Source organism: Myotis yumanensis, unplaced genomic scaffold, assembly GCF_028538775.1.
Source record: "Myotis yumanensis isolate MYYU_CA2020_CCGP unplaced genomic scaffold, mMyoYum1.0.hap1 SCAF_4, whole genome shotgun sequence".
Lineage (NCBI taxonomy): Eukaryota > Metazoa > Chordata > Mammalia > Chiroptera > Vespertilionidae > Myotis > Myotis yumanensis.
In genome coordinates, this window is record NW_027223755.1 from 64,479,013 (window position 1) to 64,505,357 (window position 26,345).

At 39.2% G+C, this 26,345-nt stretch overlaps 1 protein-coding gene and 1 pseudogene across 1 annotated transcript in view; both read left to right on the forward strand.

Moving 5' to 3' along the window:
* Nucleotides 1-4,057: 4,057 nt before the first annotated feature.
* Nucleotides 4,058-4,884, forward strand: LOC139008385 (nuclear distribution protein nudE-like 1; annotated as a pseudogene).
* A 5,670-nt stretch (nt 4,885-10,554) lies between these two features.
* WDR36 (WD repeat domain 36) overlaps nt 10,555-26,345 on the forward strand; it is a 46,473-nt gene continuing 30,682 nt past the window's right edge. Inside the window, exons 1-10 of the mRNA XM_070412437.1 lie at nt 10,555-10,798; nt 13,606-13,633; nt 16,026-16,126; nt 17,831-17,948; nt 19,956-20,088; nt 22,101-22,155; nt 24,434-24,566; nt 24,826-25,001; nt 25,328-25,448; nt 25,820-25,885. Of these exons, the coding sequence (XP_070268538.1) occupies nt 10,604-10,798; nt 13,606-13,633; nt 16,026-16,126; nt 17,831-17,948; nt 19,956-20,088; nt 22,101-22,155; nt 24,434-24,566; nt 24,826-25,001; nt 25,328-25,448; nt 25,820-25,885 (1,126 nt within the window). The 5' untranslated portion in view covers nt 10,555-10,603. The remainder of the gene's footprint in view (nt 10,799-13,605; nt 13,634-16,025; nt 16,127-17,830; nt 17,949-19,955; nt 20,089-22,100; nt 22,156-24,433; nt 24,567-24,825; nt 25,002-25,327; nt 25,449-25,819; nt 25,886-26,345) is intronic.

Sequence of the window (26,345 nt, forward strand, 5' to 3'; positions counted from 1 at the left end):
TCTTTCTTTCAAAACTGGCAGAACAAAGCCATCAAATTGTTTAGGTGGCCATTGTATGAAGAGTTTCAAAACTGCAGTGTTCTTGTATCAATAAATACATTTTATTGAAATTAAGATATAGAGCTGACAATGCTTAACATTTCCCCTGTAGTTATTCCAAACCCACAGTTTAAATAATTATTGGTGCCAGTAAATGAAGACTAACATTGCAAGTGAAATTTCGGATTATGAATATTTTTGCTTTAGTAGGTGAGAACACTTGCTGGAACTATGAGTCAGGATTCAACACCTCATCTTCAAAATAAAACAATATCCTGTTCTTAAGTTTTGGTGTGAAAAATAATGCCAACTGCAAAAGCATTCTTGTTTTCTGTAAGTAGTATTAATATATCTTTTTGCTAGAAAGAGAAAAAAATAAATCATATTAAATTATTTCTCCAATTAAATCTACAAGTAAAATTATGTTCTATAGATAATCTTTGATGCTAACCAAATGCTAACCAAATGAAATCTCAGAGTCTGGCCTTAGAATGCAATTTTTAAGGGGATTTAGAAAATTATTATCAAAGGGGGTTTAGAAAAAAAATGGAGCTCTTTCATTCCTACACCCACAGAGGAGGAGGGATCATTTTTCGTCATAAACCATTCCAAAGAATCTTGACTTGATAAAACAAGATATGGTAAATTTTTACAAGAATAATCTTGGTTTTCCTATGAAATATATGGACTTAAGTAAATAATCACAAATTTTTATCAATTTCTTTTTTGTCTGTTACTATAAATTGTTTTTAGAAGTAGTTTTTTGTTTGAGGGCTCTTATTAAGACTGAAGATTTTAGAAATTGTCCATTCTCTTACAATAATTTCTAAAAATAATCTTTACTTCTGATTTGTGCCATTTTCAAAAAAGGAGTAATATACTAGGAAGAAAAATCAGTAAATACAAATTACAATTTTTAATAGAACAAGACACAAAGTTTAGTGGGATTATTAATTAATATTATTGTTAAAGTATTGTGGTTTGTCATTTTAGTTTAGAACCATGAGAGTTTTAATTTCCTACAAGGACATAGTATAAAAAGATAGAACCAAGACTCTTTTTCTAAGATCCTGCCCTGTGTTTTGTTTGTTTGTTTGTTTGTTTGTTCATTTTTTGTTTGTTTTTTTAGAGCTTAACTCTCATGTTTACCTATTATGAATGGCATCGCTAAGTTGGATAATTTTTTGGCTCTTTGGATTGGAATATGGGGAAAATCCTATTTATGCTTCAAGGATGCTGCTTTGATTAGTGACAGAGAATATCTTCCTCTAGAGATGCTGAAAATGCCAAATAGTTGTTTTTCTAGTCTCCCTTGCCACTGACACGTGAATATACAACACAGTTTTGACCAATAAGACTTGTTTTGATCAATAAGACTTGTTTTGTGCTTTCAACCCAAACGCTTTTAACCAATTCAGAAATAAAAGGTACTGGGGTAGTATGGGAGAATGGGTAGGGGCAAAAATAAAAGAGTTTTCTTAGGAAAGCCAGTTTCTTATTTTTTTTTTAAATATTCTGATACAAGCTTTTTGTTGAAAAATAACTTCTGTAGAACTCCACATTTTTAGATTAACCTCTTCACACAAGCTCCTTTTTTGGAATAGAACTAACCTCCTTAACATTATCGCTATAGCAAATTTCCCTTTGAAAATCACAATCTCTGATTTATAGTTCATGTGACAAAGGGGAAATGAATGGTTAGCACGTGTCCTTTAATCCAAATCAGACTTTTCAGGTAGTTTGAGCATTTGACACAGGGTACTTTTGTTTTCTCTTATTTCTTAAGGACCAGACATCATGCAAATTCACCAATATTTTCTTTAGATAAAAAGATGACTTGTTTGAGAATATAACCTTTTAAACCTTTACTCATTCACACACTCATACACTCATTCATTTATCGCTCTCTTGTTAATTTCTTGGTGTGTAGTGAGCAAGCATCTGATTCATAGGAAAACTGAAGAGTTTTAGTTACATTTTAGTTTATTGTGTAATAATAGTTATGCAAAGGAACAGTAGCTTAACTAGAATTGCAATCCAGGGACCCAATTTTCTAATAGCAAAAATTAGAATCAAGCTAAATGTCATATGATAAGATCTGATTAAATTATGATACATGGATAAATTAAAAAGCAAAAGAATAATTATCACAAAAGTTAGCAATGATTATGTAATGCTGGACATTCACTTGGGAAACTTCTAAGTTACTATCAATTTTTTAAAATATATCTTTATTAATTTCAGAGAGGAAGGGAGAGGGAGAGAGAGGTAGAAACATCAATGCTGAGAGAGAATCATTGATTGTCAATGTTTAATTTCTTCATCTGAATGGTGGTTACATTAACATTTGTTTCATTAACATTATTTAAATTGTGCATGCAATATAAGAATTAAGTAATATTGTCAATATTTAGTTATATGAAAACATATCATGATACAATATATGTAGGATACAAAAAATATATTCTGTGATCCCAAACTGTTGTTCAAAGGTCACCTTCTCAGTGAGAATTTCCCTGGTAACTATTTAATGTTGCAACTCTGACACTTTCTATTCCTCAACATGTTTCCCCCCCTGCCCCCCAGAACACTTATCAACATCCTTCAAAATTATCGTTTACTTCTTTTTTATTGTCTGTCTCTCTTTCATAGAAGACAAACTCCTTTAGCTCAAGTTTTTGTATGTCTGAAATACCTTGTAAATCTGTTTTGATTTTAGCAATATCAGAAGCATCTGGAAGCATCTTTGTTAGATGTTAAATACTTTTTGAATGAAATGTAGATCACTCAGGTGACAAAAGTCATGTCAGTGCAAGATCACCAAGTGGCAGCTTCTGTCTGTGTTTTCTCTGGGACTGTTGAGTTTACCTCAACCTCCTACTTAGAGGTTAAATATAGGCCAGAAGGTTGGTTTTCCGAGAACATAGTGTGGAAAGAACTAGGAGGCTCACTGGTCAGTGTGTGATATTCACTTCATCTTTCAGTCTCAGTTGCAACACCTCTTTGAACATGCTGTCCAAATCTGGATTACTGAGGGTTCATTTCTCTAGAAAGTAAACCCTCGTCTCCATAAGAGTAAAATAATAGCCTCGTTGTTCTTATTTCTAAAAGCTGTAAATAATTCTTAAATGCGATTCAGTTATTCCTTTCTCTGGAATTTACCTGAAGACTTCAGACAGAGTGTAATGAATTCAGGACCACATGTGACTGAGGTTTTCCATCATACAAGACTGTGTTATTTCAGTGATGCCTTTTTCAACTGGTGCCAGAGAATTTGAGGCCCTGATAACATGTACTGGCAGCACACATTCCATTATCTCATCCATTTCCAGTATCAAACAAACAGCATCTCTGTGCCAGCCATTTCCTTAAAGGTCAATAGGTCTCAATGTGGCTTGTGAACTGGCCTCAGAATCACCTGGGAAGTCTATTTAAATGCAGATTCCTGTTCCCCCCTTTCTTTTGGAATCAGAATATTGTTTTGTAAGGTCTCAGTAATTCTTTTGCATATTGACCACCACCAGTGACAATTTAGTCAGACAGCCAACCATGTATTCAAGTATTTAGAATTTCAAACTGACCCTTAAACATAGTTTAAACATATGGTCTTTTGGGGTATATGACAGACAAGGAAAAGAACTATAAGAACCCATCATTCCTTAAAAATTTCTACTTTTAGAGGGGTCTTTGATGGTCAGGGTATTGCTTCTGGGGAGGCCATTTTTGCAACCATGAGTACTGATTCTGCACCAAAGAGATAAGCATGCGAAATTATGCCTTCTCACCTCCTTTGGTTAAAAAAAGAGAGAGAAGAAAAAATACTTTCCCTCCAAAAAAATATTTTAATGTGAAAACAATAAATTTCACACAAAAAAACGTTAAAAAAAAAAGAAAAGGTGGAGCTCAGGCTGCGGAGGGGAGCGGAGCTGAGCGGCTGGATGGGTCTGGGGAGGCAAGCGGAGCAGAGACATTAGGTGGCGGCGAATATGCGCTTTTGATACGTTGGAGGCTTTCTTGTTCATGGATGGTGAAGATATGCCAGATTTTTCAAGTTTAAAGGTGGAAATTGCTTATTGTAAGGAACTGTCCTTAAAGTATAAACAAAGCTTCCAGGAAGCTCGGGATGAGCTAGCTGAATTTCAGGAAGGAAGCAGAGAATTAGAAGCAGAGTTGCAGGCACAATTAGTACAGGCTGAACAAAGAAATAGAGACTTGCAAGCTGATAACCAAAGGCTGAAATATGAAGTGGAAGCATTACAGGAGAAGCTAGAACATCAATATGCATTGAGCTACAACAGGACTCAGTATCAGAAGATGATTTAAGTCAGACTCCAGCCATTAAGGAGCAGCTGCCTAAGTATGTCAGAGACCTGGAGCATGACCACCTAGAGCAGCGGTTCTCAATCTGTGGGTCGCCAACCTGTGGGTCTCAACCCCTTTGGGGGTTGAACAACCCTTTCACAGGAGTCGCCTAAGACCATCGGAAAACACCTATATAATTACATATTGTTTTTGTGATTAATCACTATGCTTTAATTATGTTCAATTTGTAACAGTGAAAATACATCCTGCATATCAGATATTTACATGACGATTCATAACAGTAGCAAAATTACAGTGATGAGGTAGCAACGAAAATAATTTTATGGTTGGGGGTCACCACAACATGAGGAACTGTATTAAAGGGTCGCGGCATTAGGAAGGTTGAGAACCACTGACCTAGAGTGAGCATCCGTAGTTTCACTGGAAGACTTTGAACAAAGGCTAAATCAGGCCATTGAACGGAATGCATTTTTAGAAAGTGAACTTGATGAAAAGGAATCTTTATCGGTCTTGTTATTCTAACAGTTCTCCAGATTGGTGGACACCTATTATCATAATGTTTTCATTTTATGTACCTTTTTTATTTTTGCTACTCTTAGTCCCTTAGTGTCAGAAAGGTGTGGTAATGAATGGAGAATCAAGGCTGTATTTCCATCAATGTAGCAGGGGATATTCTTTCAAATCAGGATGAAAGAAAGGTACCAGTCTCACTGTCAGTGAGTCTACATGGGTCTAATATAATACCAAATATTCTATTCAGGGAAAAGACTACATAACATACTTAGGAAAAGCTGTTACATGAAAGGCAATGTGCTTTGGGAGTTGCATTTTATAGATCATTTGGAGCGGAGCTAGATTTTTGGCACTCAAGTCACAAAAGTCCTTAAGAGAACAGCAGAACATTGAATGGCATTGCTGCAATATCATCCTCTGATGTTCTTAGCCCACATGTCCTATTATCCAAGCTCATTACAATGGAGTACTTCAGCTTTGAGCTCCCAGCATAATTGAAAAGGAAGTAAAAGGATCTTTAAAACCAACAGAATTTATCCAGCCAGACTATTGGACAGGATACTGTTAAACGGACGCTGATAGTGATAGCAAACCTAAGCACACTCCCTCCAGGGAGCTGACTCTTCTTTCAGGCTAAGTGCTAGCATAGGAACTATTGAAGAACGGTTTCATTTGCTGTTATTTTACCAAACAAAGTTTGTTTTGAATTTTGGGAAAAGCAACCACCGTCCATTTCCATGTTAAACTTTAATAAAGGAAGCAATGTTGATAATTCTCAGGACCGACTACGTGGGTAGTGCAATGTTATCAAAGTAAGTGATTAGAGAAACAGTCAATCCAGATCTGGGTCATAGGCAAAGCTGTGAAGCAAATTAATTTAAATTCCTTATTACTTTGGAAGCACAGTGTTTGATATGTGAAAAAGGATTTACATGAAAAGAGGTGAAATAAATGGTGTGCTAGTAAAAAGGTTTTTCTATGCAATAGTTTGGTGACATTTATCAAGGAGGGTGGCTAAAACAAGCATTTTCTATAGTCTCCAAACTCCAGATCAGAATTCACATGACAACATTTTAGTGATATGTACTTGCTTATCTGTGGAAAAGTCAGATCTGATTTATTCAGCCAACCTCTTCTTTCTACCTGGTAAACAATATGTTGGTGCAATGTGTTTTCTAGTGGTACTACTGAGCCAGGAACAGACATGCTCTCATACATCTTCCACCACCAGGGAAAAAATGAACAACTCCCCAAAGTGGAAAGAGTCTTGGATTGAGAATAAGGAGAACTGACATGTGGTACCTCCTCTTCTACCACCACATTGCACATTAGTTCACACAACTATGAATTTAGGGGATGGACAAGAAAGATCTTGAAGCTTCCTTGTGTTTCCAACATGCTTTTGTTAGCACAATGAAATGAAGTGTAAGAATTTCTAAATTTGATTAGCAAGCTAACCATAAATACATTAGTTATGTATTAATGTGTAACAAAGTGTCCTCAAAATTAGTGGCCTAAAACAGCAATAAACATTTATCATGTTATACAGTTGAGACAGAAATACAGGTGTGGCTTAATAGGGTGGCTCTGGCTCAGAACCTTTCATGAGGTTGCAGCCAATATGTCAGCACAGTTGCAATCATGTGAAAGCTTGGCCAGGGCTGGAAGATCTGCTTTCAAGGTGCTTTACTGGCACATCTAGCAAGGTGGTGCTGGTGGTTGGAAGAAGGCGCTCAATTCCTTGGCATGTGAAACACTCCACAGGACTGCTTGAGTATCTTCCCAGCAGGGCAGTTGACTTCCTGAGGAGCAAATGACCCAAGAAGGAACAAATCAAAATGTTCAGTGTCTTTTATGACATAGCCTACTTATACATGCCAACCCTATTTAGTATGAGATGGGACTATACAAGGACATGAATATGAGGAGGTAAGAATTATTGAGGGCCATCTTGAAGGCTGGTGATGACAATACATCTTGAAGGCTGGTGATCACAATAAATGAAGTTAGTAACAAAAGGAAGTGGTCATTATTATATAAACTATTCAAAAACCATCCTATTTAACCTTTTTTTAAAAGTTAGAAATGACAACATGACATAGCTATATATTTAATTTACCTGAATATTGTGATGCCCCAATGCATTGAATAAAATTGAAAATGATCATATGTATGATCCTATCTAATAAAAGACAAAAAGGGTAATTAACCGTACCTCCGCTATGCTTCCCATTGGCTAATCAGGGTGATATGCAAATTAACTGCCAACAAAGATGGCGGCCGGCAGCCACACAGCTGAAGCGAGCAGGAGGTTTGCTTGCTCCAGTGATGGAGGAAGCCAACGTTCCCCGCCTGCCGCGGCCCGGCTCTGAGCTCCGAAGCAACAATGTTTCAATTATAGAAGCTAAACAAACCCCAGATACCCGCTTTCAGCCAGCTGCGGCCTCAGCTCTGGGAGCGCCAGTGATGGCAACAATGTTTCAATTATAGAAGGTAAATAAATCAAAGAATAAAATAAAAAATAAAAAAAAGGAGAGGGTGGGAGCTTCAGTCGCCTGCCAGCCTGAAAACGGCTCTCAGCCCCTCACCCAGACTGGCCAGGCACCCCAGTGAGGACCCCCACCCTAAAGGGGGTGTGGCCAGCCTGAAAACAGCCATCAGCCCCTCATCCAGGCTGGCCAGGCACCCCAGTGGGGACCCCCACCCTGAAGGGGGTGTGACCAGCTGCAAACAGCCATCAGCCCCTCACCCAGGCTGGCCAGGCACCCAAGCGGGACCCCTACCCTGATCCAGGACACCCTTCAAGGCAAACCAGCTGGCCCCCACCCGTGCACCAGGCCTCTGTCCTATATAGTAAAAGGGTAATATGCAAACTGACCCTAACAGCAGAAAGACTGGGAATGACTGGTCACTATGACACACACTGACCACCAGGGGGCTGACGCTCAATGCAGGAGCTGCCCTCTGGTGGTCTGTGCACTCCCACATGGGGGAGCTCTGCTCAGCCACAAGCCAGGCTGATGGCTGCCAGTACAGCGGTGGTGGTGGGAGTCTCTCCTGCCTCCTCAGCAGTGCTAAGGATATCTGACTGCAGCTTAGGTCTGCTCCCTGCTGGCAAGTGGACATCCCCCGAGGGCTGCCGGGCTGCCAGAGGGATGTCTGATTGCCATCTTAGGCCCAATCCCCCGGGAAGCAGGCCTAAGCCAGCAAGTGGTCATCCCCTGAGGGTTCCCAGACTGCAAGAGGGCACAGGCCGGGCTGAGGGACGCCCCCCCCCCCCGCCCCCGAGTGCACAAATTTTTGTGCACCAGGCTTCTAGTATATATACAAAAGCCTAAGTGATCATGCGACCCTTCAACCATTCAAATGGTAGCTATGACATGCATTGACCACCAGGGTGCAGATGCTTAACACACAGGCATGGAAACATGAAAAAGACTGATGAATCTCAGCGGGAAGGGGGGAGGGCAGGAAGAGATTAACCAAAGATCTTATATGCATACTAGAGGCCCAGTGCAGGAATGGGTCCTCAGCCTGGCCTGTGGGGATCGGGCCGAAACCAGCAGTCCAACATCCCCTGAGGGGTCCCGGATTGTGAGAGGGCACTGGCCAAGCTGAGGGACCCCATCAGTGCACGAATCTGTGCACTGGGCCTCTAGTTTGTCAATAATATACTACATCAACTTTTTCTTTAAATCTAACTTGGTATTAGCATCCTTGGGGACATCCTATCTAATAAAAGCGTAATATGCAAATTGACCATCACTCCAACACACAAGATGGCGGCCCCTATGTGGTCAAAGAGGGCCACCACAAGATGGCTGGCAGGGGAGGGCAGTTAGGGACGAACAGGCCAGTAGGGGCGGGCAGTTAGGGGCAACCGGGCCTGCAGGGGAGGGCAGTTGGGGGCAATCAGGCTGGCAGGAGAGCAGTTAGGTGTTGATCAGGCTGGTAGGGGAGTGATTAGGGGCAATCAGGCAGGCAGGCAGGTGCATGGTTGGGAGCCAGCATTCCTGGATTGTGAGAGGGACGGTGGGATCGGGCCTAAACGGGCAGTCCAACATCCCTCAAGGCGTCCCAGATTGGAGAGGGTGCAGGTTGGGCTGAGGGACAGCACCCCCCTCCCCCCGTGCACAAATTTCATGCACTGGGCCTCTAGTCTCTAAATAAAAATAATAATAGCTATTCCTTTTCTCCCAACACACATTCACACAATTTGCTGGAAGCTGAATAGAAAGTAACTCAGGGAGGTAACTGGTAAGAAGAAATGAACTCTCACTAGCTGTTAAAACTAGAATACTCACAATCAGTTCATAACATCTTCTCTTTAAAGGATCACAGCACAACAACTAACATATATACCTATTGCTACTAGATTTTTCATAACAGTTCTAATTTTTAAATTTGTGTCCAGATGTAGGTCAAAAAACATAAATCTGATTGTCAGACAGGCCTACATTCAAAATACTACACTACCTTTAATTCATTGACAAGTTAGGTAATCTCCAGGAACCTCACGTCCCTCATCTAATGTGAATCTACACCCATCATGAGGCCCATTTCATCTTGAAAATATGATTGCTGAATGCATATTTCTCCCATCCTACAGCTGCCCTGCCCTTCAGTGATCACCCCTTCTCCTTTTCTAAACACTGTGTTACTCTAATTTGGGGCATTAAGTAATCTTGGAACTTTGGACAAATCACTTAACCCGAATTAATCAATTTCCGTGTATTAAACAGCACTACAATTTTTGCCATAAACACCTCTGAGTCTTAATTTGAAGGTTATATTAAGATGAGTGTCAAAGGCTCCATGAACTGTAAAGCCTGTTTGTGAAACTTTTCAATTTTCTCCCTAAACTGCCAATAGCTGCAGAAGTCTTCGCTTCTGATTATTAAAACAACGTATACGTTATATACATTTTTAAAAAATTCTTTAAAAATGTTAATCTAGTAATTAAAATTGTGTGCATGTTCTGTAACAAAGACATAAACAATTAATAATCAGTTAATATCCCAGTCTTTTCCACTGTAAACAAACTCGGTGAAAAGCAAATAAATAAATAAATAAATTTTTATTATGAAAATTTTCCATTTTATTGGAAGTATCAGGATAGTATTACGAACTCTCATATATCTATTCCCTAGGTTCAACAATTATCAATCTGTTTCATCCAAACCGGACATTATATCCCTAACTATTGGAAAGCAAATACGGGTATATCATTTTATCCGTAAATATATCGATATGTATATCCAAATGACAAGGGGCTTTAAAAACATAGTAACAATACTACTATCACATAAATAAAATAAGCATCAAATATCCAGTTAGCGTTCAAATTTTCTCAATAGCCTCACGTTTTATACGTTTTCATATCCACATGTTTAACCTGATTCATTTTGGTTTTAAGACTTTGGTCTCCCATTCAAGGTCCTGGACTTGAGCGCTCTCCTCCCCAAGGTCCTGCTGAGAAGTGACTGATCAGCCGTACCAAAACTGGGAGCACCGCTAACTGCTGGGGACTGTGGCCCGTCGAACCGGAACCGAAGTCGCGCCTCCACTGTGAGCCCCAGAGGGAACTCTTTTTCAATTGCACTGAGAACAGTCTTCGCTGACGCGATTGGCAGGAGGCACCGGAAGCGCTTGTGAGTCTGTAGCCCGGGCCCAGGCTGGCGCCACGAGCTGCTCGGAAGACCGGCTGCGTGGTTTCTATCGGGACTGGATGGAGCCCAGAGTCGACCGGACCTCCGCAGCGATGGAGCGGGACGCAGGAGGCCGCTCGGCCAGCGCACTGTTCGCAGGATTCCGGGCCTTAGGGCTTTTCAGCAACGACATTCCACACGTGGTGCGGTTCAACGCGCTGAAGCGCCGCTTCTACGTGACGACCTGCGTGGGCAAGAGCTTCCACACCTACGACGTGAGTGACCCCTTCCATCCCCCGCTCTCCGGGAACCACCCTCCCGGGACCCGGGGTCATCCGGCTCTGCAGCCCCGTCCTCGTCCCCCCACCATCCCCGTCCCGCCCCCCGCCCACCTAGGACTGTCTTTCTGCCCGTCTCTTCCTTATCCCCTTCCTGCTGCTTTTCACCGTGGCTTCGCCCCCGATGCTGGGTTAGACCTCGCCGTCCGCTGGGGGCGGGTTTCCGAGGCAGTCCGGTTAGGACAGCGGTTCTCAACCTGTGGGTCGCGACCCCTTGGGCGGTCGAACGACCCTTTCACAGGGGTCGCCTAAGACCATCCTGCATATCAGATATTTACATGACGGTTCATAACAGCAGCAACATTACAGTCATGCAAACGAAAATAATTTTATGGTTGGGTCACAACATGAGGAGCTGTATTTGAAGGGCCAGAAGGTTGAGAACCACTGGGTTAGGGGGAAGCACCAGAGAACATTTCAGTCCTAGGGCAATATCTTTGTACAGTGAGTCGTCATGTTAGTTCTCTTGAAGCTGTAACTGTGACTGAGACAAGTGCTTAGGCCCCACACTCTTAGTGAGGAAGAACTGCAAGGCATTGATCGTGCAGTTGATGACACAGCTGGGTTAGAGATTCACTGACATCTATTGAGAGAGATGGAGAGGGTGGGATTAATTATGAGTTTGGGAACTGCCCACGTTTGATAGCAAAATAATTTCCCCAAACTTCCTCCGAGCATCTGTTTTCCACCGATGTTGAGGGTCCGGCATGGCACACACTTAGCCTTGCAGCAATTTCTTCGCAACGTCTGTAGGACTATTTCATAGCACCCTTATGTAAACTAGGAAACGAGATCTCAGAAAAGTTATTTGCCCAAGGTCTTCCAGCTTGTTAGTGACAGGAGGTTTTTCTCCTTTAATAACTCATATCTCACCAATGATTGAAGTAGTCTTTGTTGCTGTTTACCTACTTCTTTTGTCTTCTCCAAATGAATCTATTCTCTGTGAAAGCAGGAGCCTTTTCTTTTTTAAACAATTAAATTTATTGGGGTGACATTGGTCAATTGTGTCATAGGTTTCGAGTGTCCGTTACTGTGACACATGATCTGTATATCGCATTGTGTGTCCACCCCCATCGTCAGATCATCTTCCGTCATCATATACTTGTTCCCCGTTATCCTCTACCTCTCCTGTCCCCCTTCCCTCTGGTAACCACCATGCTGTTGTCTCTCTGTGTCTCTGAGTTTCAGTTTTCTGTCCCACATACAAATGCAATCGCATGGTTCTTAAGCTTCTCTTTTATGAGGGAGATGATAATGGCAAGTGTTAGTTAAGCACTTTTTTCTGGAAACCATGCTATAAAGTTCTATTCCTTGATGGATTGTGAAAATCAAGTGGGTTATTAGCAAGAAGAACTGGTTGTTGGTAGCCTGTTGAATTAGTGGAATAGGAAAGTGAAGGCCAAACCCAAGGTGGAGGTGATGGTCATAGTAGCTAACATTTATTGAGCAGTTATTATATGACTGGCTCCATTCTAACTGTTTTACACAAATTTTACTCATTGAGTATCATGATAATTTCATAAAGTAGGTATCTGTATTCATCCTGGTTTTATGAAGACTTTGAGGCACAGGGAGCTTGAGTAACTTTCTCAAGGTTACACAGCTGGATCAGTAACCACAGATTAGGGTCAACAAACTATAGTCTGCAAGGCAGTCTTGCTCACCATTTGTTTTCATATGACATTTTATTTTTTCCACATGTAGTTTTGTGTTTATTCTAACATAACATGACAAGCTCCAAGTAAAATTTGCACAGTAGTAGGATGCAGTATAATCAAATTTGGCATGGGATGGAGACATCTACTCTTTTAAGAAACATAGGATATTTAACTCATCACTAAGGGCCCTTTCCATCTTAGCACTCTTGCATCTGTGGGGTTTGATTTCACATTTATACCTCTCTGGAGCTCTGTGCTTCTGAGATGGGCAGTTTAGACATTTTCAAATGTTTAGGGGGAAAATCAAAAGAATAGTATTTCATGGCATATGAAAAATAAGATTAAGTTTATTGGAATACAGCCACACACATGCATTATATATGACTGCTCTCTTGGTACATTTGCAGCTGAGTAGACACAACAAAGACCACATAGCCTGCAAAGCCCTAAAATATTTTCTGTGTGGCCCATTATAAAAAACATTCACCTACCCTTTCCTTCACCATTCCTAATGAAATAGTTGAAATGATAAGTTTTCCTAATAATGAAAATTAGGATCAGTAATTGTCTTAGGAAGGACAGCATATCAAATTTTGTATGAGATTATATTTTGATCTTCAAGTGTTAGATTATTATAATTACTAGAGGCCTGGTGCACGAAATTAGCGCATGGGTCCCTCAGCCAGGCCTGCATCCTCTCGCAATCCGAGACCCCTCAGGGGATGTCCAACTGCCAGTTTAGACCCTATCCTGGCAGTCGGACATCCCTCTCACAATCTGGGACTACTCGTTCCTAACCACTCACCTGCCTGCCTGCCTGATTGCCCCTAACCACTCACCTTCCTGCCTGATTGCCCCTAACTGCTCACCTGCCTGCCTGATCGCCCTAATCGCCTCTGCCTGCCTGCCTGATCGCCCCTAACCACTCTGCCTCAGCCCCGGCTGCCGCAGCTTCATCCGGAAGGATGTCCGGAATGACATCCAGAAGGTCATTCGGTTGTCCAGTCTAATTAGCATATTATGCTTTTATTATTATAGATTTTTGTTAGTGAGAATTTAATCTTTTTTTTTTCTCTTTTAAAACAGGTTCAGAAACTTAGTTTGGTCGCAGTAAGTAAGTGTAAACTTTATTCTGAATCTATGTATATTTCGTATCTTTTTAAAATTTCAACAAATTTAAGACTTACAGAACATATAAGGAGTCCAGTGTGTATTTCTGATAAACTTACATAGCAAAAAAAAAATTCAGGATCATATGCTACATCTAGTTGTCATGTCTCTTAAATCTTCTTTAAATTTTTTTTTTTTTAAATATATTTTATTGATTTTTTACAGAGAGGAAGGGAGAGAGATAGAGAGTTAGAAACATCGATGAGAGAGAAACATCGATCAGCTGCCTCCTGCACATCTCCCACTGGGGATGTGCCCGCAACCCAGGTACATGCCCTTGACCGGAATCGAACCCCCGGACCCCTCAGTCCGCAGGCCGACGCTGTATCCACTGAGCCAAACCGGTTTCGGCTTAAATCTTCTTTAATGTGGAATAGTTTGTTAGACTTTTGCTATGCTTCACATCATTGACACTTTTGTCTTTTTTGTTTTGTTTTGTTTTACATCATTGACATTTTTTTTATCATTGACATTTTTGAATTCTATATATGCTAGTTCTTTTTTAGACTATCCGTTAAATTTATTTAAAAAATTTTTCTGTTGTGATTAAGTAGAGGTTATGTACTATGTCGAGAATAACAAAGAAATGATGCTGAATTCTCAGTGAATCATATCAGAACACACATGCTGTTGGTTAGCCCTTTTCCTAGCAGTGATAACTGATCGTTTTGTTAAGGTGACATTTGTCAGGAGGCTCCATTTTAAAGTTTTGCCTTCTGTAATTAATATGTATCTTGTGGTAAGATACATTGAGACATTATAAATATCCTGTTACTCTTCAAAGTGTCATCTGCTGCTATTATCATTCAGTGATACTTCTTACCTGAATCAGTAACCAGTATTATGATTACCAAATAGTGCTTTTCATATTTCATCACCACTTTGATTATAAGAAAGACATTTTCCCTTTTCACACATTTAGATATTTTTCTAATGGAAGGAATATTTATTTTTTTTGAAATTGTTTAATAAAATAAAGGGCTTGCCAAGGTGCAGAGATTCTGGTTTACTATCAATTATCATCTTTGTAAGAGAGACAGAGGAGAACTGTAAGGAATCTATTGGATATATCTGATAAACTTAAAATTTTTAAAAGATTATAGGAGGCAAAAGAAGGACAATGTAACCTCAGTTGAATACAGAAGTGAATAATAAACCTATAAAAATCGTATTTTGTAAATGAAATCCCAAAGTGTAATATGCAACATAAAAAAATGCTTAATTCTTTATCTTCTAATCTTCTAACCCCCTAAGCAGAAAATTTTTTTAAAAATATATTTTATTGATTTTTTACAGAGAGGAAGGGAGAGGGATAGAGAGTTAGAAACATCGAGGAGAGAGAAACATCGATCAGCTGCCTCCTGCACACCTCCTACTGGGGATGTGCCCACAACCAAGGTACATGCCCTTGACCGGAATCGAACCTGGGACCTTTCAGTCCTCAGGATGACGCTTCATCCACTGAGCCAAACCAGTTAGGGCTAAGCAGAAAATTTTAAAAAGGCCAGGGTGACCATGACAGTGAGAGAGGATTCAAGAAATCGTATCATATATGAGAAAGACAGCAGTTGATAGGCATATTTACCTCGGAGAAGATGGAGTGGGAGTCAGATTGTTCATTTTAAGGGTCAGCATGTAGAATATCAGATGGAGTATTTTTTTAAAAATACATAATTTTATTGATTTCAGAGAGGGTGAGAGAGAGAGAGATAGAAACATCAATGATGAGAGGGAATCACTGATTGGCTGTCTCCTGCACGCTTCCTTTTGGGGATCGAGCCTGCAACCCATGCATATGCCCTTGACTGGAACCTGGGACCCTTCAGTCTGCAAGCCAACAGTCTATCCACTGAGCCAAACCGGCTAGGGCCATATGGAGTATTTTTGAGGGTACTCCAAAGTGTAGAGTTAGATGGGGTTCTAAGTTTTTATTTACTTTAAAATTTTTCCTGGAGTTATTAGTGAACTTGATGTTCCTGAAAACATTCACATATGGACTGAATGTCTGCTAAAGTTTTGTGTATTAAGGATTTTTCCCAAATAACCTCAAAAAGCTTCTTTTCACTTCCTTAGAATTATGTTTTTATGTCTGCAAATACAAAACATTAGTTCTCTTAGTGAGGGTTAAGATGATTTCATAGTTTCAGCCTCATAGTTATTATTAGATGTCTAAAATAACATTAATGTCAAAATTTTATACTCTGATGGTTAGCTTTCATATTTGCACACACACATATTTTTAAATTATAACCAGGAAAAATGTTATGTGTATACTTGAGGTTTCCATCTGTTTCACGATCTTAATTTTTTATCACTTCATATTTCTTTTTTCCTAGGTAACTCTCTTCCACAGGATATCTGCTGTTTGGCAGCTGATGGGAAGCTGGTCTTTGCTGCTTATGGGAATGTTTTCTCTGCATTTGCCCGTAATAAAGAGGTTTGTATCACTGGACTATTTTAATGTGATTGTCTTTTGCAGTTAGTAGTCATTTGTCATGTTAGTTGGCATCCTTCTTCTGGGACTTTATTCACATTGGCACCACAGCTTTATGAGAATTGGCTTTTTATTGTGGACAGCTCAGCTTCTAACTCCTTTTCTAAGAACTAAGTACTTGTTCCTATATAAAGAAAGCTAGATTATCTTGTTTCCCCCACTAATAATGAAGAATCTTTTTTTTCTTAATCTACCAATCTTTTTTGTCTTAATCTAAGTTTGTCCTGGGAAGACTAGAGAGATGATCTGGCTTTAGTGGTCCAGAATGACAGGGAAAGTGGGAGTAGGGATGCCTGGCCTGTGATAGAATCATTGTACTTGTTAAGAGTTGACTGGACTGACATTTGTTCCCAAAGTCCTCCATCATCACTACTTGTGGTAGGATGGCAACTTACCTATGGAGTTCTTTAATGGGAGATGTTTGGGTTTTTAGAGAGTTAGGGAAAATGTCTGGTTTTTGCAAAGTATTGCGTTTGTAGTTTTCTCTGAGAGATTATATATATATATATATATATATATATATATATGTATACATATATATATATATATATATATATATATGTGTATATATATATATATACACACACACTAGAGGCCTGATGCACGGAATTCGTGCAAGAGCAGGCCTTCCTGTTGGGGCGGGGGTGGGGGGGGGGGGGGCGCGGGGCGGCGGTAAGAGATCAACTGAAGGACTTGTATGCATGCATGTAAGCATAACCAATGGACACAAGATACTGGCGGGTAGGGGAGGCTGGGGGAAAAGACAAAAAAGGAGACATATGTAATACTCTTTGTAATACTTTAAGCAATAAAATAAAATAAAAAATTAAAAAAAGAGTAGGCCTTCCTTCCCCTGGCTCCTGGCACTGGCTTCCCTCTGGCACCCGGGACCCGGGCTTCCCTCCAGCTGCTGGCTGACACCCGGGACCCGGGCTTCCCTCCAGCCACTGGGCAGGCACCAAGGACCCGGGCTTCCCTCTGGCTGCTGGCAGGCACCCGGGACCTGGGCTTCCTCACAGCCTCTCTTCATCCGGAAGGTCATCCTGTCTAATTAGCATATTAAGCTTTTATTATTATAGATTAGGTGTACGAAGGCATCAAAGACTATTACCTAGAAAACTGTCACCACCACTAGGTCCATTGAGGTAAGAAGAAATAGTGTTACTGGAGCCTGGTGAGAACTGAAACCATAGTTATTGAGGAACACAGTACTTCCCTAAAACAAAGCTATGGGAAAGAAGTACCCTATATCTCTCTCCTTTTCTCATCTCATCTGGAAGCAAGCTTTTGATGGAGTCTGTGGAGGTCAGCCTTCTAGAATATTTCACTTTTCTAGGATGCATGGAGTTGTGCTGGTTGGATTAAGTGAGGGACCCCAGCTGTGTGTGTGCCTCCTTCCTGAGCTCACTTGAGAGGCTCAGCCTCTCAGATCTCATTTCTGTTTCCAATCCATGTTTCCTTATTGAACTGGCTGGAGAGCAGTTGAAAATACCTGATTCCTTGCTATTTGTTAATCTAGCATGGATAGTCCGAAGTTAGATCATGTTTCTTAACATGATTAACATGTTGTTGTGTTTTCTTGTTAATATGAATAATATTGCATGATGAATGAATAATATGAAATTCTTTTGAACTTTGACATTGTAGGTAGTACATACCTTTAAGGGTCATAAGGCAGAAATCCATCTTTTGCAACCCTTTGGGGATCATGTTATCTCTGTTGATACTGACAGCATTCTTATTATTTGGCACATATACTCAGAAGGTAAGAATTAACCTATTTATTGCTCTATCTTAGGATGGCATGTTTAGAGATAGAATTGAAAAAATCTATACCAGATTTCATATATAAGCAGTAAAAAAATTTTAACAAAGAATCTGTAACATGTATAGGGAAAAGGTTCTAAGTAAAAACTAGATAAGCAATTTTAGTCAGCTAGTTGAGCTCTTTATAACCTGTTTAATGTGTTTACTAGTATATATTGTATAGACTAATACATTTTCCATTGCAGCTCTCCAAGTTTAGTGACATGTTATATTCTCTGTGGAATGAATTTTGGTATATGTTTATACCTGTTAATTCTTGGTTTATATTTTCAACTTTTAGTAACAGTAAACTTGAAGATCCTATAGTCCAGTAGTCGGCAAACTTGTGGCTCGCGAGCCACATGTGGCTCTTTGGCCCCTTGAGTGTGGCTCTTCACAAAATACCGACTTCTGCGCATGGGCCACGAAGTTTCAGTCACACTGTACGTGCGCGCCCGCATGTGGTATTTTGTGGAAGAGCCACACTCAAGGGGCCAAAGAGCCGCATGTGGCTCGTGAGCCGCAGTTTGCCGACCACTGCTATAGTCTGAAGGAAAATGTACATCCTTTTTCTAAGGAAAAGTTAATGTTCTTTAACAGTGATATTCTTATACAGTGGCACTGAGCTATGTTTATGGGACTATATCATTGATGGTGAACCTATGACACGCGTGTCAGAGGTGACACGCGAACTCATTTTTTTGGTTGATTTTTCTTCGTTAAATGGCATTTAAATATATAAAATAAATATCAAAAATATACATCTTTGTTTTACTATGGTTGCAAATATCAAAAAATTTCTATATGTGACATGGCACCAGAGTTAAGTTAGGGTTTTTCAAAATGCTGACACGCCGAGCTCGAAAGGTTCGCCATCACTGAACTATATTATCTTTAAAGATTAGGCATTCATCACCAGAATATCCCCAGCTTTCCTCAGTAAAACACTGTGGGTCTCTTATGAAATAAAGCTGTTTTTAAATCTGCTTACATTTTTATCTTATATTACCTCCAAAAGTAGTCCCTGTGCAGATGGATATTAAAAGGCCTTTTATAAAGTTTGAGAATCTGATTCTTAGAGTCCTACTGGCTTTCCATAGATGCTGATGCCCAGGTTTTTATTACTGTTAGAGCAGCACATTTCTTCAGGGAGTTGTTTGTAATGACTTTTAAATAAAACTTAATTCAGATAACGGTGAGAATCTTTTAAAAATAGTATTTAAAGTAAACTTGGTATAATTTTTACCTGTATCTATGCTTCTTAGACTGGGATACACATACCCATGGGAGTGTGTAGCAGTGTGCCAGATAGTATGTGAACTAAAGATTAAGTGAAAAGTACCTTCTTGGATACTCAAACTTATTGGAAAATTTAGTAAAAAATTGTTTTAATTATGGATGATCCATGTATGAAGTAGAAAACAAAATTCATACATAGGAATTTTAAACATGTATAACATTTCAAAACATGTTATAGGTTCTTCTGTGGAAATATGTGAGGGACATATTCTTAGTTTCACTGAGGTTTGCCTCTTACTTATTACATCTTTGAGGTAGTTGGCCCTTCATTTCCTGGAAGAGCTCAGAGCACTTCACGTGGAACATTCAGTATTGATTATAAAAATATTAAGGCTTATTTATTCCTATTGTCATTTTCTTTAAGTTCTTATTTTTCATTTCTGTAAACCAATTTAGCAGTAAGAGACATTTTTAGTAATATTGATATTGGAACTTTTAGAAAATTTTTGACATTTTAAATTATATTTACAGATTGCCCCCATAACATTTATTTAATTTCTTACAGAATGTTTATAAGTTTGTAAAAATAAGTCTTTGATTTATATTAGTATATCAATCTTTGATGTGGTAGACTTATTTTAAGTGCTGAATATATGGGTATATGAAAATATTTTGAACTAATTTATAAAAAATAATTACATGTTATTCATAACTTTTGCTTTTGTAGAAGAATATCTGCAGTTGACTTTTGATAAATCGGTATTTAAAATTTCTGCAATTTTGCATCCAAGTACCTACTTGAATAAAATACTTCTTGGCAGTGAACAAGGAAGCCTGCAGTTGTGGAATGTGAAATCCAAGTGAGCACTTTATTTAGAATATAGTATGGGTGGCTCCTACCTTATCTATTCCTATCTAGTGGGTACTTAAGTCTCTCAATTCTCTCTGCCTTTGTATGTTTACTTGGAGGGCTTTCAATAAATGTACATATTTTTGGAATTGTTACTTATGGCTCACATACATGAAAGTTTGGCATGTGGTCATGGCACATGGTAGGCAGCTTCATATATGCCCATTGAAAAGTATATACTAATGGCCCTAGTCATTGTAAAAAAAAAAAAAAAAAATCCATGTAACTATAGAGAAGGCTCTAGTAAAGTAACATAAGTCCAGAAAATAATTATAAAATTGTCACTGGGCAGCTTTTAGTTTTTTATAAACTAAGAAAGTAAAAGAAGGCAAAGCAAATCAGTATTAATTTAGTGGAAGCATTTAAGAGTGGTTTCAGGCTAAAAGTACTCTTATCATCCATCACAAACATGATAGACATCTACTATAATATTATTGGTATAGCTGGAGGGCTAGATAAATGATTTTGAGTACCTCTACCTATTATTTGAAGATTTATCCAGAGAAAAAAGTGGCAGCTCAGGCTTCTTTACATAGTATTTAAAAAGCAAACAAAAACATGACCTCAAGCTCTGGATGGGTAGCTTAGTTGTTTAGAGTGTTGTCACAATATGCCATGGTTGTGAGTTCGATCCCTGTCAGGGCACCTATAAGAATCAGCCAATGAATGCATAAGTGAAATAACAAATCGATCCCTCCCTCCCTCCCTCCCTCTCTCCCTCCTTTCCTCTCTCCCTTTCTCCCTCTCCCTCCCCCCCTCTCCCCCTCTCTCCTTCTCTCCCCCCTCCCCTCCACTCCCCTCCCCTTCCCTCTTTCCCTTCTTTTATCTTTCTAAAATCAATAATGTGTGTGTGTGTGTGTATATGACCATCTAAATTATCCTTTCCAAAGCCCTTATCCATTCAAAAGAGAAAATAAGATAAAGTTTTTTTTGTAGTGTTTTTTTTAAAATATGTTTTTATTGATTTCAGTGAAAGGAAGGGAGAGGGAGATAGAAACATCATTGATAAAAGAGAATCATAAATTGGCTACCTCCTGCATACCCCTTTACGGGGATCTAGCCCACACCCCAGGCATTACCCTGACCAGGAATTGAACCACAACCTCCTGGTTCATGGGTTGCTGCTCAACCACTGAGCAACACCAGCCAGGCAAGATTATCAAGGTTTTAATATTTATCTTAGTTTTTAGTTTTAAATTAGGTTTGTATTCAATTTAACAAATATCATTGACTGTAGTAGGCTCAAGGATGACTGAGATATTATCTCTGCCTCTTGTGTATCTTATTAGGCTCTTTATGTGATGTTTACATTTTTATTGTATGTTAAATATCCCTGGGATAATCATTGAGTGTACTAAACACTGCCCGCTTACAGAATTTAATACATGATTTAGTACTTCATTGATTATAACTCTGTTTGCTCCATGGGCTTAGTTATTTATGGCTTGACTCTGAAATTTAGAGCAGCTTCACTATTGCCATATAACAGTTACATAACATATGAGTAGTATTGTAGTTATAACCCCTGTTGATACGTTTCTAGAAAGATTGCAGTGAAAAATGAGATTTGCCTATATTCTAAGATTGTTTTCTATTATAGCCTCTAATATAGTTTTTACTCATATATTTTTTTTTCTATTTAATTTTTAAAAGAGTTGAAATAGTATAGTAGTTATTAGCAGCTTGGGATTTGAAATTTATCTGTTTGGGTTCTGTCAGTTATTAGCTACGGGATGTTAATTATTTCACATACTTAAGTTTCTTGGTTTCTTTATCTGGAAAGTGGTATAAGTTTATCTCATAGGATTGTTTTGAGAATTAAATGAGTTAATATGTATTTTTAGAATAGTGTGGGGCAGAGTAAGAACCTAATAATTATCACTTGCTCTTTTAATTTTTAATGTGTAGTTGATTTTGTCTTCCTCCCAGAAAAATAGCTTTCAACTGTTTTTCTTCTTGTAGTAAACTTCTATATACATTTCCGGGATGGAAAGTTGGAGTGACGGCTCTTCAGCAGGTTAGTATTTTTTTTCAAAGAAGAAACTAATTTAGTAGTTGATTCTGTATCTTTCAGTTTCAGGGGTTGATTATATTTTTAGACCTAAACACATAATATATAGACTAGTTTATCTTTATGAATATGCTCAAAATATTGTTTTGGAAATGTAATTGAAAACAGATAATAAAACCTTTGCCTATAAACTTTGTGGATACTGTTTTTGCCTGAAATTAGGTTCTTAACTAGTGGTTGCTGTGGAACTATGTTTACCAGTCATTCTGCAAGCATGTAGTCTAGTGCCTTGTATGTAATGGAGATGAGTTGTTCATTGTGGGTCACACAGACATTTGTCAGGTTGTTAAGATTTGTAGCTTGAAATAATTGGGGCCCAAATACTAATACTTTTTTTCTGGGCTCTTCCAGAAATAACTATTTGTTTTGAGTATAGACATGTCTGAATGAATGGAAGTATTTCTGCTCTCCGCCCGCTGCCCCGCCCTCCTGTAGCTCTCCACCTGCTGCCCCGCCCTCCTGTAGTTCTCCGCCTCCCACTTGCTTGCTGCCCTGCCCTGTCCTGTCTCTCTCTGCCACCCGCTTATAGCCAGTAGGTTGCTGCCTCCCTCCTGTAACTCCTCCCGCCCCTCTCCCTCCTCACCCCGCTCCCTCCTCCCCCCCTCATAGCTTGCTACCCTCCCCCTTCCTGTAGCTCTCTGCAGCCCACTCGTACCTCGCTGGCCCACCCTCTTGCTGATCCGTGATTTGGTTGTGATGCGCTTGGTCATTACCCCTCAGGGTGTAATGTGTAATTAGCATATTCCTCTCTTATTATATAGGATTGGACTCAACATGCAGCCAATATACCCTCGTCTTTCTTAATATCTGTTGTTTATACCTGTCCAATTTATATGCATTTTTTTTTTCAAATATTTTTATTGATTTCCTACAGAGAAGAAGGGAGAGAGATAGAGAGTTAGAAACATCGATGAGAGAGAAACATCGATCAGCTGCCTCCTGCACATCTCCTACTGGGGATATGCCCGCAACCAAGGTACATGCCCTTAACCGGAATCGAACCTGGGACCCTTCAGTCCACAGGCTGACGCTCTATCCACTGAGCCAAACCGGTTTTGGCTATATGCATTTCTTAATTCTTTCTTACTATCAACCTTGCTCTGTTTTTGCCTACCCAGAAAACCCCAAAGATATCAGATAATTGGGTCCCTTGAAGGCAAGGGATATACTTGTTTTAGTATCCACAGTATCTACACAGGGTCTTATGCATAGTGGTCATATGATAGCAAATTAATAAAATGTTGAGCTGGATTCCATTTTATAATGGTACTAGAGGCCCGGTGCACGAAATTTGTGCACTCGGGTGGGGGGGGGCGGTCCCTCAGCCCGGCCTGTGCCCTCTTGCAGTCCGAGAGCTCTTGGGGGATGTCCGACTGATGGCTTAGGCCTCATCCCCCTGGGGAGCGGGCCTAAGTCATCAGTCAGACATCCTTAGCACTGCCTTGGAGACAGGAGAGGCTTCTGCCACTGCCGCTGTGCTCACCAGCCATGAGCCCAACTCAGGACTTCTGGTTGAGCGGCGCTCCCTCTATAGGAGCATACTCATGACCAGGAGGCAGCCTCTGCATTGAGCATCTGCCTTCTGGTGGTCAGTGTGCGTCATAGTGACTGGTCATTCTGCTGTTTTGTCGATTTACATATTAGCCTTTTATTATATAGGATTGGGCATTGATCTTCTGTGCTAAAATAGAGAAACTTATTATAGAGCCTGTATGTAAGATCATTATATAAAATGAAGATTATAATCGTAGGCTATTATAGCTGAAACAGACTAAGTATAAAACTTTTTTGCCTTTTAACATGTTTTATAGGTTTTTCCTGTTTTCCTTGAGTAGACAACTCTTCACTTCCTTTGTAGTCGGCCTTTTATGTTGTCATGCATTGGCCTTTTATGTTCTTGTGCATATAGCAAGCCTTTATGTTTTCTAAGAATTATCTTATTTTTCTGTTTACAACTAATCAATGATCTATAGTGATTTCAGACATGAACTTCCGTTTCTGTTATGGCTGTTTTCTTATCAAGTCAGCCATGTTTTGGGAAAGGGGAGGTGATGGTAACTACCAAATTTGAAGGTGAGAAATTACTTGGGGAGAAAATTATTCTTAAATACTTTTGTGCTAAAAAACATGATTTCTTTTGATAACATGTAAATAAGGAAGCATATAATCAGGATTATTACAGCTGTTTGAAAATATTTTAAAAGTTGAATAATTTAATTTTTAGGCACCAGCTGTGGATGTTGTTGCTGTTGGTCTTATGTCGGGTCAGGTTATCATTCATAACATTAAGTTTGATGAAACATTAATGAAGTTTCGTCAAGACTGGGGACCTATTACTTCTATTTCATTTCGCACAGGTAACTCTTAATTATTGCTATGACTTAAGAACACTTAAAGTGCATTCATTACTCTGAAACTCACAGAAATTTTCTTAATAGATTTTTTTTATAATTTAACAGAAAAGAATGAAATACTAGAGTATAAAGAGTCAAAGGAACATTGATAGATTCTTGGTGTGTAGTCTTTTCTCACTTTATGGATTAAAAGGGTAGAAAGAAGAGTTGATTGATATTTTATGGTGCATATTTTTGTTAATGTATTTTATTTTAATAACAGATGGCCATCCAATAATGGCAGCTGGAAGCCCATGTGGCCATATTGGACTCTGGGATCTTGAAGACAAGAAATTTATCAATCAGATGAGAAATGCACATTCTACAGCAATTGCCGGATTGACATTTCTCCACAGGGAGCCACTTCTTGTCACAAATGGCGCTGACAATGCTCTTAGGGTATTATGATTATTGTTGTCATCTTCCTGGCTCATCTGTCCTACTCTTCAGGTTATTATAAGTCTGCTTTAATATTTTAGCCTGAAACCTAGAAGGTGGAAGGAATGTGGAATAAGATACTGGTAGAGATGAAACAAAAACACAGCAGGTTACATTGATTGCTATGAAGTGAGAGCATTATAATTTATCGCTCCCCTAACCCTCCACTGCAGGGTCAGCAGCCTGGCCAGCACTACCCAGTGCCAGTTGATTTATGTCAAAGATGATTTGGCTGCTTGCAGATAACTTACATTGTGGAAGAACCTTACCATTTTATTTCTTGGCAGGTATGGATATTTGATGGTCCCACCGGTGAAGGCCGGCTTTTGAAATTCAGAATGGGACATAGTGCTCCTCTTACCAAAATTAGATATTATGGACAAAATGGACAACAGATTCTTAGCGCAAGTGAGTTTCTGTGCATACTTGATTCCAGCAAGTATTGAGAACAGGGTGCTTAATCTTTATTAAGTTTGGTATTTGCACATTTTAAAATTAAAATGTCTCTTTGACTTACTCGGAAATGTGGGGAAAGGGTAAAAGGAAGCGAAGAAGAATGAGTTAACTTTGAATATTCAGGAAACATTGTAGATGATAATTATCTTCATTTGGAATGTCATTCTGTTTACTAATTCTGAGAGAATGGTAATGTTTCACTCTATTCTTTGTTCTTAATAAGTGCACAATTGAATACTGTAATGAAGGATGTAAGATCTGTGAGTTAGATGGTCCATGGTTTTGATGAAGCCTGATTAGGCATTTTCTATATATGTCAACAGGTCAAGATGGAACTCTTCAGTCATTTTCCACAATACATGAAAAATTTAACAAGAGTTTGGGACATGGTAGGTCACTTGCAAGGTAGAAAAAAAACTGTTGGTCACAAAAGAAACGTTTCAAGATTCTGTGAGATGACAAGAAGAGGTTTTATTGATACATTTTCTTTTAATAAAATTAAAAAAACCCTTGTATAAAGGGCAGTAGTAAGATTCCTAAGATCAGTGTTGCTATAGAAGTGGTTGAGGTGCTGCTGTAAGATTATTGAAGAGTTAAACATCTTTGGTGTAAAAACATATATGGCTGCTACCCAAAAGACCTTGATGGTCTAACTTGAGCCATCTGTAAAGAGTAGAATTTTAAAGATGGAAAGGAGCTTAGAGAAAGCATCCAAGTATCCCATCTTTTTGTAAATAGGGCACATTTTGTTCTCTGTCCCTTACAAGGGTTCCCCAGCATTTGAAAGATTTTTTTTGCTAAACAAAAATATTTCCCAGTTTTAGTCATAATTATTCTTCTTTGTAAGCT